The following is a 14371-nucleotide window of genomic DNA, read 5'->3' as shown; positions in this document are numbered from 1 at the left end:
GTCACCTTCGGACAGATCAATGGGTACATGAAGTAGCGTCCGAGCCCCTAGTAAAGGCATCCTCCTCGTCCTGCGAGTCAGCTCGTGAATCAGAGCCGCGGGACGAGGAAGGAAAATGGGCCCTGCGTCTCCATTTTAGGAGGACGGGGTCTGAGACCAGATGAGGAATCCTCTGTGAGCTTTGCTGAGCAAGCCGTAGCAGCAGAAGCGCTCTGAGAAGGGGGCTGATGGATGCTCAGCAGTGTCCGGGACAGCTGTCCCCTGGAGAGAGGGATTCTACCCAAACCGGGGGTTCAGCCACCGGAGCCGGAGCAGCCGGAGGGACCACTGATGAGCTTCCAGGCTGAAGGACCACTATGTTAGAGCAAGCATCACAATGTGGTTATGTGCTCGGTACAGGCAGTACGAGTCTACATGCAGTGCATATTAAGAACAGCCTTGCAGCCTTGCTCTGATGTGAGACAAGCTGCAGAAGTGGGGGCTCTGTCCAGAATGACCCCCAGCAGAGTATATAAACAGAGTACATAAGCAGCTGCACAACCGGAGGTTGTGGCTTGCCAGACCGTTTAACATAGAGACATCTCTGTGCCCTCCAGATCCCCCAGCCCAGGCCCCCATTTGTCACAATGTGGATATGCAGACATTGAGAACGCTGTAAAATGGCGCCGGAGCGCAGGAGAGGGGCCGGGCCTACTCTGAGAGCGGGCTCCGGAGGGCAAATGAGGTATACAGGGGAGGGAATCATTCCTCAGCGAGGAGTGTCCGTTCCCTGTGCTGAACAGCCGCTGGGCGGAGCCGCACTGTCCATCTGCATGACTGCAGGGGCAGTGAAATCGAAAACGAAACTAGGCCTCAGGCGAAGCCGGGGCCTAGATTTAAACATGCGGCCAGCGTGCAGGCACCATCGGCGCGGTTCTCCAGTGAAAACTGGAGAACCGGCCGGAAATGTTAACACAGTCATATAACACACTCTCCCCAATATATAAAGTACAAGGGACCCCTGGAAAGACCACTTTCTGTGGTAATAACGTCTCAGTACTTAGCTTGTGAGACGCAGGTGCCAGGTCCCTGGGGGGGGTGAGCGCTCCGTCCGGCAGGATCCTGAAAGGGCTGCGGATGGAGACCGGTCTCCTGCAAAGCAGTGAGAACCGTGATGGCTCCCACTTCAAGCCAGAGCCTCAGGGGATGGTGAAGGAGCGCGGCATGTGAAGGCTCCAGCCTTGTAAAGTCAACCTTAACAGCACCGCCGACACAGTGGGGTGAGAAGGGACATGCCGGGAGTCCAGATTGGACCCGCTTTTCTTCCAAATCTTTGAAATCAAAAATCAAAATTCAGAGAATGCATGTGTGTGTGTGTGACCTCCTGAACACAAAGCATTGAAACTGGTTGGATTTGTCATCCAGGGGGTGTATATGCTCGGAGGGAGGAGCTACACTTTTAGTGTAGTACTTTGTGTGTCCTCCGGAGGCAGAAGCTATACACCCATGGTCTGGGTCTCCCATAAGGAACGATGAAGAAAATTACTAATTCTCTGGTGTAAATTATGACAGAACTGTAAGCCAGCCCCTGACTTTCCTACACTAAAGGCAATAATGCACGGCAATCAATCAATGCGCCAAATTTATTGAAGAAGCACATGCCTCCTAATGCATTTAGTGTATATTACTCCATTGTTAAGACTGCATGCAAAGTGCAAATTATTAAACATGGGCCAGATTCATTATTAGATTTAAATTACTGTTTATTCCCAAGATCTATTATTCTGTGATCTATTGCATAGTGGAAGGAATTGTTAGACTTCCGGTTGTCATAACAACCATCAACACTGCGGGGAGTCAATCAACTGAAATAAAGAGCGATTTACCTTTTTCATTCTCCTTACATGCCATGGTTGCTGTTAATTACGGCATGTAATGGGTTAATTGAGCTTCTGCAATGTTAAGGCTGGGAGGTGGTTAAGCTGGCTAATGACCACCATAAGTAGACAATGAGTTGATAAACCACATTATCTTACCTGTACATCAGTTAGGGTTTCTGGAGAAGCAGGCTTGGTGTCTTCAGGTATGTTTTCTGTTTTGAGAAATAAAAATAAAAAATATTACTATAGACGAACCTAAAATTATCACTATAGAGCACTGACTATGTTCCTACAATGTGGAGTAAAAAAAAAAAGAACACTAAACTAGAAAAATACTAAACACAGAAAATATGCAAAAAAAGAGAATTTTGTTTACTTACCGTAAATTCTTTTTCTTATAGTTCCGTATTGGGAGACCCAGACCTTGGGTGTATAGCTTCTGCCTCCGGAGGACACGCAAAGTACTACACTTAAAAGTGTAGCTCCTCCCTCTGAGCTTATACACCCCCTGGTGAGCCAGTCCCAGCCAGTTTAGTGCAAAAGCTGAAGGAGAATAGCCACCCACAAGCAGAACAGAGCAAGAGCCGGAACAACCGGAGACTCTGTCCACGACAACAGCCGGTGATAACACGCGGAACAAAAAATTGCCAACAGGCAACAGGGAGGGTGCTGGGTCTCCCAATACGGAACTATAAGAAAAAGAATTTACGGTAAGTAAACAAAATTCTCTTTTTCTTTATCGTTCCTTTGGGAGACCCAGACCTTGGGACGTTCCAAAGCAGTCCCTGGGTGGGAAATAAACAGAAAAAATAAGAAGTAGGCAGAACCTAACTTCACAAATGGGCGACAGCCGCCTGAAGGATGCGTCTGCCCAAGCTCGTATCTGCCGAAGCATGAGCATGCACTTGGTAGTGCTTCGAGAAGGTATGCAGGCTAGTCCAAGTGGCAGCCTGACAGACTTGTTGAGCCGTAGCCTGGTGCCTAAAAGCCCAAGAGGCACCGACAGCTCTGGTCGAGTGTGCCTTGATCCCCGGCGGGGGAGGCACCTGAGTACTCTGGTAGGCGTCCGAAATGGTCGATCTAATCCAACGGGCTAAGGTCGGCTTAGAAGCAGGGAGGCCCTTGCGCCGACCTGTGGTTAGCACAAAAAGAGAGGTGCACCTCCTGAGCGCAACGGTGCGAGACACATAGATACGGAGAGCACGCACCAGATCTAGAGTATGCAGCGCTTTTTCAAAGCGATGAACAGGGGCCGGACAGAAGGAAGGTAAGGTAATGTCCTGGTTAAGGTGGAAGGGAGAGACCACCTTAGGAAGAAAGTCCGGAGTCGGACGGAGAACCACCTTGCCTTGATGAAAAACTAAAAAAGGTGACTTTCGAGGAGAGCGCAGCCAAATCAGAGACTCTCCTGAGAGAAGTTATGGCAACCAGAAAGGCCACTTTCTGAGAAAGACGATACAAAGAAACCTCTCTAAGAGGCTCAAAAGGGGGTTTCTGCAATACCGTGAGAACCAAGTTAAGGTCCCAGGGATCCAAGGGCCGCCGATAAGGCGGAATGATGTGAGACGCGCCTTGCATGAAGGTGCGGACCTGAGCCAGCCGAGCGAGACGCCGCTGGAACAGAATTGACAGAGCTGAGACTTGTCCCTTGAGAGAGTTGAGGGACAGTCCTAGCTGCAGACCGGACTGTAGAAAAGACAGAAGGGTCGGCAAAGAGAATGGCCAAGGAGGATGGCCGGTAGAGCGACACCAGGACAGGAAAATTTTCCAAGTCCTGTGATAGATCTTAGCGGAGGAAGACTTACGGGCCCGAGTCATAGTGGAGATGACTTCAGGAGGAATACCAGAAGCCGTCAAAATCCAGGACTCAAGAGCCACGCCGTCAATTTGAGGGCCGCAGAATTCAGGCGGAAAAATGGACCTTGCGAGAGTAGGTCTGGACGGTCCGGGAGATGCCACGGCATCTCTACGGACAGTTGGAGCAGGTCCGGATACCAAGCTCGCCTGGGCCAGTCCGGTGCAATGAGAATGACTTGACGGCCCTCCATCCTGATCTTGCGCAGGACTCTGGGCAAGAGAGCTAGAAGGGGAAACACGCAGGACAGACGAAACTGGGACCAGTCTTGAATCAGAGCGTCCGCGGCGAAGGCCTGAGGATCGTGGGAGCGAGCCACGTAAACAGGAACTTTGTTGTTGTGACGGGATGTCATTAGGTCCACGTCCGGAGTGCCCCATTTGCGGCAGATTGACTGAAACACTGCCGGGTGCAGGGACCACTCGCCACCGTCCACGCTTTGACGGCTGAGATAATCTGCCTCCCAGTTTTCCACGCCTGGGATGTGGACTGCGGATATGGTGGACTTGGAGTCCTCCGCCCATTGAAGGATGTGTTGTACCTCCATCATTGCCAGGCGGCTGCGTGTCCCGCCTTGGTGATTGATGTAGGCAACCACTGTCGCGTTGTCTGACTGGACTTGAATGTGCCGGCCCGCCAACAAGTGGTGAAAAGCTAGGAGAGCTAGAAGCACGGCTCTGGTTTCCAGCACATTGATTGAAAGGGCTGACTCGGACGGAGTCCAAGTGCCCTGCGCTCTGTGGTGGAGACATACCGCTCCCCAGCCGGATAGACTGGCATCCGTGGTGAGAATCACCCAGGACGGGGCCAGGAAGGAGCGCCCTTGGGACAGGGAGAGGGGCCGAAGCCACCACTGAAGAGAGCTCCTGGTCCGTGGCGACAAAGCCACTAACCTGTGTAAGGAGGAAGGCCGCTTGTCCCAACAGCGGAGAATGTCCAGCTGCAGGGGGCGCAGATGGAACTGGGCAAAGGGAACAGCCTCCATGGACGCCACCATTTGACCCAGCACCTGCATCAGACGCCTGAGGGTATAACGGCGGGGCCTCAGCAGAGAGCGCACCACTAGCTGGAGTGACTGCTGTTTGATTAAGGGCAACTTCACAAGTGCCGGCAAAGTCTCGAACTGCATCCCTAGGTACGTGAGACTCTGGGTCGGAGTCAGAGTGGATTTGGGAAGATTGACAAGCCACCCAAATTGGGCTAGAGTGGCGAGAGTGAGCGAGACACTCCGCTGAGAGTCTGCGCTGGATGGAGCCTTGACTAGAAGGTCGTCCAGGTAAGGGAGCACTGCCAACCCCTGGAGGTGCAGAACCGCAATCACTGCTGCCATGACCTTGGTGAATACCCGAGGGGCCGTGGCTAACCCGAAGGGGAGAGCCACGAATTGGAAATGATCCTCTCCTATTGCAAAACGTAACCAACGCTGGTGTGAAACTGCAATTGGCACATGTAGATAGGCATCTCTGATGTCGATGGACGCCAGGAAATCCCCTTGGGTCATTGAGGCAATGACTGATCGCAGAGACTCCATGCGAAAATGCCGCACCCGAACATGCTTGTTGAGAAGCTTGAGATCCAGGATGGGCCGGAAGGTACCGTCCTTTTTGGGAACTAGGAAGAGGTTTGAGTAAAAACCTCTGAACCGTTCCCGAGCGGGAACTGGTACAATTACTCCGTTTGCCTGCAAGGATGCCACAGCCTGTGAGAAGGCGGCGGCCTTGGAGCAGGGGGGAGTTGAGAGAAAAAATCTGTTTGGCGGGCTGGAAGAGAATTCTATCCTGTAGCCGTGAGATATGATATCTCTCACCCACTGATCGGAGACTTGTTTTAACCAAGCGTCGCCAAAGTGGGAGAGCCTGCCACCGACTAAGGACGTTGCTGGAGCGGGCAGAGAGTCACGAGGAGGCTGCCTTAGTGGCAAAACCTCCTGCGGTCTTCTGCGGACGCGCTTTTGGGCGCCAGTTGGATTTCTGGTCCTTAGCTGAGTTAGCAGACGAGGCGGAGGGCTTAGAGGATGACCAGTTGGAGGAACGAAAGGAACGAAACCTCGACTGATTCCTACCCTGGGCGGGTTTCCTGGTCTTGGTTTGCGGCATGGAAGTACTCTTCCCGCCAGTAGCTTCCTTAATAATTTCATCCAGCTGTTCACCGAACAGCCGGGAACCAGCAAAAGGGAGCCCAGCAAGGAACTTCTTTGAAGAAGCATCTGCCTTCCACTCTCGAAGCCACAAGATCCTGCGGATAACGAGGGAATTAGCCGAAGCCACCGCAGTGCGGTGAGAAGCCTCTAGCATGGCAGACATGGCATAAGATGAAAAAACTGAAGCTTGAGAAGTTAAGGCAACCATCTCAGGCATAGATTCCTTGGTGAGGGAATGCATCTCCTCTAGAGAAGCAGAGATGGCTTTGAGAGCCCACACTGCTGCAAAAGTCGGGGAAAACGCGGCCCCCGCCGCTTCATACACAGATTTGGCCAGAAGGTCAATCTGACGGTCAGTGGAATCCTTAAGTGAGGTGCCGTCAGCCACCGACACAACGGTCCGGGCTGAGAGCCTAGACACCGGGGGGTCTACCTTTGGGGAGTGAGACCACTCCTTGACCACCTCAGGTGGAAAGGGAAAATGGTCATCAGAACCACGCTTTGGAAAGCGTTTGTCAGGACAGGCCCTGGGTTTGGTCACAGCGGTCTGAAAACTGGAGTGGTTAAAGAACACACTCTTTACTCTCTTAGGCGAGGTAAACTGGTGCTTTTCTGCCAGAGAGGTTGCTCCTCTGATACTGGCGGATTGAGATCCAGTACAGAATTAATAGAAGCAATCAAGTCACTAAGATCTGAGTCACCCTAGGAAAGATCGATGGGGTACATGGAGTTAGCCTCCGAGCCCCCCGTAAGGGCATCCTCCTCATCTTGCGAGTCAGCTCTTGAATCAGAGCCGCGGGATGAGGAGGGGGAGGAAACCCTGCGCCTTCTCTTAGGAGGACGGGGTCTGGGACCTGATGATGAATCCTCTGTGAGCTCCGATGGACGGAGGTCAGAAGATAGGGATCCTAAAGGACCCTTAGCAAGAGCATTAGAGGCACCCTGTGAGGAGGGCTGATGCATATTCATCAAAGTCCTGGACAAAAGTCCCATGGACTCAGCAAATGACTGGGATATAGACCTAGAGAAGGACTCTACCCAGGCCGGGGGTTCAGCCACAGGTGCAGAGGCAGCCGGAGAGACCACTGGGGGTGAGACTCCAGGCTGTGGCACCGCCAAGTTAGAGCAGACATCACAATGTGGATAGGTGCTCGGCTCAGGCAGCAGGAGCTTACATGCAGCGCATACAGTATAAAGCCTTGGAGCCTTGCTCCTCGTGTGAGACATGCTGCTGGAGTGGGGGCTCTGCAAGAGAATGAACCCCAGGGAGAATATACAGAGGTCCACAAAAAGAGACCGGCTGTGGCTTACCAGACCGCTGGAAGCGGTGTTGTGTGCCCTCTAGATCCCGAAGCCCGGACCCCCAATGCACAGCACCTCAGCAGGGATGCAGAGTGCAGAAAGGCCCAGCGCAGAGTGAACTCTGCCTAAGAAAATGGCCACCGGAGCGAAGACAGGGGGCGGGACTTGGGGGCGTTCCTGTAGGAGAGCGGGAACTGGAGGGCCATAGAGACCTGCAGGGGAGGAGACACGCCCCAGCAGTGGGGAGTGTCCCTCCCCTGTGCAGGACGGCCGCCGGGAGGAGCCGTGCCTGTCCCTCTGCATGAGTGACATGCGAGGGTAGTTAACAGAAACTAGGCCTCCGGCAAAGCCGGGGCCTAAATTTAAGCTGCGAGGCCGACGCGCAGGCACCATCGGCGCGGTTATCGGGCGAAGGCTAGAGAACCCGCCGGAAATGCCAAAATAAATACATTCAGCATACTCTCCCCATACAATAAAGAACAGGGACCCCCAACACATAAACGTCTCAGGTACTTAGCTGCTGAGATGCAGGGCCAGGTCCCTGGGGATGAGTGCTCCGGTCCAGCAGAATCCTCAAGGGGCTGTGGATGGAGACCGGTCTCCTGCCAGGCATGGAGACCGTGCTGGCTCCCACTTCAAGCCAGAGCCCAGGAGGGATGGTGAAGGAGCACGGCATGTAAGGCTCCAGCCTTGGAAATCAACCTTACAACACCACCGACACAGTGGGGCAAGAAGGGACATGCCGGGGGTCCAGACGTGGACCCGCACTTCTTCAATCTCTTCCAAAGAAAAAAGAAATCATGAGAATGCATGTGTGGATGTTTGCCTCCTGAACACAAAGCGATAAACTGGCTGGGACTGGCTCACCAGGGGGTGTATAAGCTCAGAGGGAGGAGCTACACTTTTAAGTGTAGTACTTTGTGTGTCCTCCGGAGGCAGAAGCTAAACACCCAAGGTCTGGGTCTCCCAAAGGAATGATAAAGAAAAATATATTTCCCATTCCTTTTACTTTTCTTTGATTTTACTGCATCTCATGTTACATTTAAAAACAAAGAAAATATATTAACAAAAAAAATCTGTGTCTGGCTGTCTAGGCACTAGCTGCAGCAGGAGCCTCCCCCCTGTGCCGCGCCCTAAGCCACACCCACTCAACTAAGAGGGAGCGGTTTAAAGTCATTACTAATTGAAGATGGAATTAACCCCTTTGTTTTCTGCAGGATTCCTGTAAAACGTACTGTTTCAGGATCATAAAGAAAATGCTGCAGACTAACGAACAGTGAGGGCAGCTTCATTTCTTTCTTAATTTAAAGATTAATTATTAGGCCTTTTAATATGGGTAATGGATACCCGGCACAATTAAATAAGTCACTAGTGATTCTAGAACATCTTCGGTAAGGAAATTATATTTATTGTAAAGGGCATTTCTGCCTATTAAAAACTAATCAGTAGTGTTTTGACCACTCGGACACCCTCTGATATTAAAGGGGTTTTCCCACAAAGTACATTTTAATCAATAGATCAATAATAATAGAATAATAATAATTTCCACAATTGTATATGATGAAAAAAACTGTTCTTGTGCTGAGATAATCTTATAAATGTGCCCCTGCTATGTACTGTGTAATGGCCGTGTCTGACCGTACAGGAACATGGTCTGATCATTCCACAGCTCCTGGGCCAGGGATGAAGCAAGAAAGTCCACAGACATTACGATACGGGATTGCAAATTATTCTTTCTTTGAGGTAAAACATTGCATAAAAACAGACAGTGAAATGCTTTACCTCACAAAAAGAATCAGCTGTGATCCCATGGTTTAACATCTGTATACTTTTTTACTTCATCCCTGGCCCAGGGCCTGTGGTACGATTGAGCCATGTTCCTGTACGGTCAGACACAACCATTACACAGTACACAGCAGGGGCACATATATAAGATTATCTCAGCACAGGAAAAAATTTTTAATCATATCCAAATGTGAAACTTATTTTTCAAGATCCATTGACTAAAATTAACTTTGTTCATGGGAAAACCCCTTTAAGCGAGTGCACTTGGTTCCTTTTGCTCAAATAATTTCTAACAGGAGTTACCGTAATGTTGGCGGCCAGCTTTGTGATCAGAAATGCAGCTCCTAGTAGTCACTGGGGACTTTAGAGATGAATTACACACTACTCACAAAAAGTCAGGGATATTTGGCTTCCGGGTGAAATTTCAGGATGATCCTAAGGCTGGGGCCACATGGGGATTACTGCAATCCCCTCGCTTGACACTCGGCTCACGCTGCAAGCACAGCAGGGCTGAGTGTCATGCGAGTGTCCCTACGACTGAGGTCCAACCGTGCGAGTGGACCTCAGCAGCAGGGGGCGGGCCAACTATGAGGAGGGGCGGGCCGGCACTGAGGAGGGTAGGGAAGGATTTATCTCCCTCTCTCCTCGGTAGCCGGCTATTGCCTTTCTCGCACTGCACCGGTGTACCGCGAGTGTAGTGCGATCTTTCTCTCGCCCCATTCACTTGAATGGGTGCGAAAGAAAAGAGTCTCGCATTACACCCGCAGCATGCTGCGATTGTTTTCTCGGTCCGATTAGGGGTGAGAAAATAATCGTTCATGTGTGCTGACACACAGACTAGAATTGGTCCGAGGGGAATGCGATGTTTTATCACACTCCACTTGCACTGTTTTTCTCGCCAAGTGTCTTAGGCCTTAAATGCACTGTAACCTTATCAGGTGACCTTAATGTGACCTTCTCTAAACCTTTAGATGCACACATCCAACTGTTCAAGGTTTCAGGACTTTTAGCACAACTTGCTGTTCAAAAACAAGCCGCTTAATGGCAAATTTCACAACAGGTGTTTGATCCAAGAATCTTCCAATAAATGTAGAATTGGTAATTATACAGTCCTCCTCATCATCATGCTGTTCATAATTTAAATCATGAAACAAAGAGGACATCTAACAATATATCAACACTACATCGCCATTGTGAGGCTTCAAGCAGGAGGTTCTCAGTAGAAATGAGCGAACCTGAGGTTCGGTTTTCAAACCAAGCACCGACATAAAAAAATACAGTTCTGGTGCGGCGTTTGGGTGCTTTACATGCAAACTCCACTCACGCAAGCATTGCTGTGCTTAGGAACGCTTGGTGCTCAGCCCTGTGCGAGCCTCTAGCAGTGTTTGCACGGTGTGCACTGGGGGGCAACAACAGCGTGATCAGATGTAGTGTGCAACAAAAAAAGAAGGGAATTTTGTTTACTTACCGTAAATTCCTTTTCTTCTAGCTCCTATTGGGAGACCCAGACAATTGGGTGTATAGCTTCTGCCTCCGGAGGCCACACAAAGTATTACACTTTAAAAGTGTAACCCCTCCCCTCTGCCTATACACCCTCCCGTGCATCACGGGCTCCTCAGTTTTGGTGCAAAAGCAGGAAGGAGGAAACTTATAAATTGGTCTAAGGTAAATTCAATCCGAAGGATGTTCGGAGAACTGAAAACCATGAACCAAAAGAACAATTCAACATGAACAACATGTGTACACAAAAGAACAAACAGCCCGAAGGGAACAGGGGCGGGTGCTGGGTCTCCCAATAGGAGCTAGAAGAAAAGGAATTTACGGTAAGTAAACAAAATTCCCTTCTTCCTTGTCGCTCCATTGGGAGACCCAGACAATTGGGACGTCCAAAAGCAGTCCCTGGGTGGGTAAAAGAATACCTCGATAAAAAGAGCCGAAGACGACCCCCTCTTACAGGTGGGCAACCGTCGCCTGAAGGACTCGCCTACCTAGACTGGCGTCTGCCGAAGAATAGGTATGCACCTGATAGTGTTTCGTGAAAGTGTGCAGACTAGACCAGGTAGCTGCCTGACACACCTGCTGAGCCGTAGCCCGGTGCCGCAATGCCCAGGACGCACCCACGGCTCTGGTAGAATGGGCTTTCAGCCCTGAAGGAAGCGGAAGCCCAGAAGAACGGTAGGCTTCAAGAATCGGTTCCTTGATCCACCGAGCCAAGGTTGACTTGGAAGCCTGCGAACCCTTACGCTGGCCAGCGACAAGGACAAAGAGCGCATCTGAACGGCGCAGGGGCGCCGTGCGAGACACGTAGAACCGGAGTGCTCTCACCAGATCTAATGAGTGCAAATCCTTTTCACATTGGTGAATTGGATTAGGGCAAAATGAAGGTAAGGAGATATCCTGATTGAGATGAAAAGGAGATACCACCTTAGGGAGAAATTCCGGAACAGGACGCAGAACCACCTTATCCTGGTGAAAAACCAGGAAGGGGGCTTTGCATGACAGCGCTGCCAGCTCCGACACTCTACGGAGCGATGTAACTGCCACTAGAAATGCCACCTTCTGCGAAAGACGTGATAAAGAGACATCCCGCAGCGGCTCGAAAGGTGGTTTCTGAAGAGCCGTTAGCACCCTGTTAAGGTCCCAGGGTTCCAGCGGACGCTTGTAAGGTGGGACTATGTGGCAAACTCCCTGCAGGAACGTGCGGACCTGCGGAAGTCTGGCTAGACGCTTTTGAAAAAATACGGATAGCGCCGATACTTGTCCCTTGAGAGAGCCGAGAGACAAACCCTTGTCCATTCCGGATTGAAGGAATGAAAGAAAAGTGGGTAAGGCAAAAGGCCAGGGAGTAAAACCATTATCAGAGCACCAGGATAAGAAGATCCTCCAAGACCTGTGATAGATCTTGGCGGACGTTGGTTTCCTGGCCTGTCTCATGGTGGCAATGACATCTTGAGATAACCCTGAGGACGCTAGGAGCCAGGACTCAATGGCCACACAGTCAGGTTGAGGGCCACAGAATTCAGATGGAAAAACAGCCCTTGTGACAGCAAGTCTGGACGGTCTGGGAGCGCCCACGGTTGACCCACCGTGAGATGCCACAGATCTGGGTACCACGACCGCCTCGGCCAATCTGGGGCGACGAGAATGGCGCGACGACAGTCGGACCTGATCTTGCGCAGCACTCTGGGCAGCATCGCCAGAGGAGGAAATACATAGGGCAGTCGAAACTGCGACCAATCCTGAACTAATGCGTCCGCCGCCAGAGCTCGGTGATCTTGAGACCAGGCCATGAATGCTGGGACTTTGTTGTTGTGCCGTGACGCCATGAGATCGACGTCCGGCGTTCCCCAGCGGCGACAGATCTCTCGAAACACGTCTGGGTGAAGAGACCATTCCCCCGCGTCCATGCCCTGACGACTGAGAAAATCTGCTTCCCAGTTTTCTACGCCCGGGATATGAACTGCGGAGATGGTGGAAGCTGTGGCTTCCACCCACTGCAGAATCCGTCGGACTTCCTGGAAGGCTTGACGACTGCGAGTGCCGCCTTGGTGATTGATGTATGCGACGGCAGTGGCGTTGTCCGACTGGATCCGGATCTGCCTGCCCTCCAGCCACCGATGAAAAGCCAATAGGGCTAGATACACTGCCCTTATCTCCAGAATATTGATCTGAAGGGATGACTCTATCGGAGTCCAGGTTCCCTAAGCCCTGTGGTGGAGAAAAACCGCCCCCCACCCTGACAGGCTCGCGTCCGTGGTGACCACAGCCCAGGTTGGGGGTAGGAAGGATTTTCCCTGCGACAGAGAGTTGGGAAGGAGCCACCACTGAAGTGACGTCTTGGTTGCAAGGGAAAGAGAGACGTTCCTGTGGAGGGAAGTCGACCTCCTGTCCCATTTGCGGAGAATGTCCCACTGGAGTGGCCGCAGATGGAATTGCGCGAAGGGCACTGCCTCCATCGCTGCCACCATCTTCCCCAGGAAGTGCATGAGGCGCCTCAAGGGGTGTGACTGACCCCGAAGAAGAGATTGCACCCCTGCCTGCAGAGAAAGCTGTTTGTCCAGCGGTAGCATGACTACCGCTGACTGAGTATGAAACTCCATCCCGAGGTAAGTCAGTGATTGGGTCGGTGTCAACTTGGATTTTGGGAAGTTGATGATCCACCCGAACTGCTGGAGCGTCGCCAGAGCGACGGTAAGGCTGTTTTGACACGCCATCTGAGAAGGCGCCCTGACTAGAAGATCGTCTAAGTAGGGAATCACCGAGTGGCCCTGAGAGTGTAGGACCGCCACAACGGATGCCATGACCTTGGTGAACACCCGTGGGGCTGTCGCCAGGCCGAAAGGCAATGCCACGAACTGAAGGTGTTCGTCCCCGATGGCGAAACGCAAAAAGCGTTGATGTTCGGGTGCGATCGGCACATGGGGATAAGCATCCTTGATGTCGATCGATGCTAGGAAGTCTCCTTGTGACATCGATGCGATGACCGAGCGGAGAGATTCCATCCGAAACCGTCTGGTGCTCACATGTCTGTTGAGTAGTTTGAGGTCCAGAACGGGACGGAATGAACCGTCCTTCTTTGGCACCACGAACAAGTTGGAGTAAAAACCGCGACCATGTTCCTGGGGGGGAACAGGGGTCACAACTCCTTCTGTCTTCAGAGCGTCCACCGCCTGAAAAAGTGCATCGGCCCGCGCGGGGGGCGGAGAGGTTCTGAAGAAACGAGTCTGGGGACGAGAGCTGAACTCTATCCTGTAACCGTGAGACAGAATGTCTCTCACCCATCGGTCTTGAACATGTGGCCACCAGGCGTCGCAAAAGCGGGAGAGCCTGCCACCGACCGAGGATGCGGTTCGGGGATGCCGAGAGTCATGAAGAGGCCGCCTTGGAGGCATTGCCTCCGGCGGGTTTTTGGGGGCGTGACTTAGCCCGCCACGCATAGGAGTTCCTCTGACCTTTCTCCGGCCTGTTGGACGAAGAGGATTGGGGCTTGGCGGAGGGACGAAAGGACCGAAACCTCGATTGTATTTTCCGTTGCTGAGGTCTCTTCGGTTTGGACTGGGGTAAGGAGGAGTCCTTTCCCTTGGATTCCTTAATAATCTCATCCAATCGTTCGGCAAACAATCGGTCGCCAGAAAACGGCAAACCGGTTAAGAACTTCTTGGAAGCAGAGTCTGCCTTCCATTCGCGCAGCCATATGGCCCTGCGGACTGCCACAGAATTAGCGGCTGCCACCGCTGTACGGCTAGCAGAGTCTAGAACTGCATTCATGGTGTAGAAAGAAAAGGCTGACGCCTGAGAAGTCAAAGACGCAAGCTGCGGAGCAGAATTACGTGTGACAGCATTAATCTCAGCCAGACAAGCTGAGATAGCTTGGAGTGCCCACACGGCTGCAAAAGCCGGGGCAAAAGACGCGCCCGTGGCTTCATAGAT

General features: G+C 51.8%; 1 protein-coding gene across 1 annotated transcript in view; it reads right to left on the bottom strand.

Moving 5' to 3' along the window:
- Positions 1-14371, bottom strand: part of TUBGCP6 (tubulin gamma complex component 6) — a 184724-nt gene that overhangs the window by 67346 nt on the left and 103007 nt on the right. The window contains 1 exon segment of the mRNA XM_075343451.1: positions 2016-2071. Within this exon segment, the coding sequence (XP_075199566.1) occupies positions 2016-2071 (56 nt within the window).

This window comes from Anomaloglossus baeobatrachus, chromosome 4 (genome assembly GCF_048569485.1).
Source record: "Anomaloglossus baeobatrachus isolate aAnoBae1 chromosome 4, aAnoBae1.hap1, whole genome shotgun sequence".
In the NCBI taxonomy this organism is placed as follows: domain Eukaryota; kingdom Metazoa; phylum Chordata; class Amphibia; order Anura; family Aromobatidae; genus Anomaloglossus; species Anomaloglossus baeobatrachus.
The sequence above is the reverse complement of the archived record's forward strand: the minus strand, read 5'-3'. Positions and strand labels throughout refer to the sequence as shown.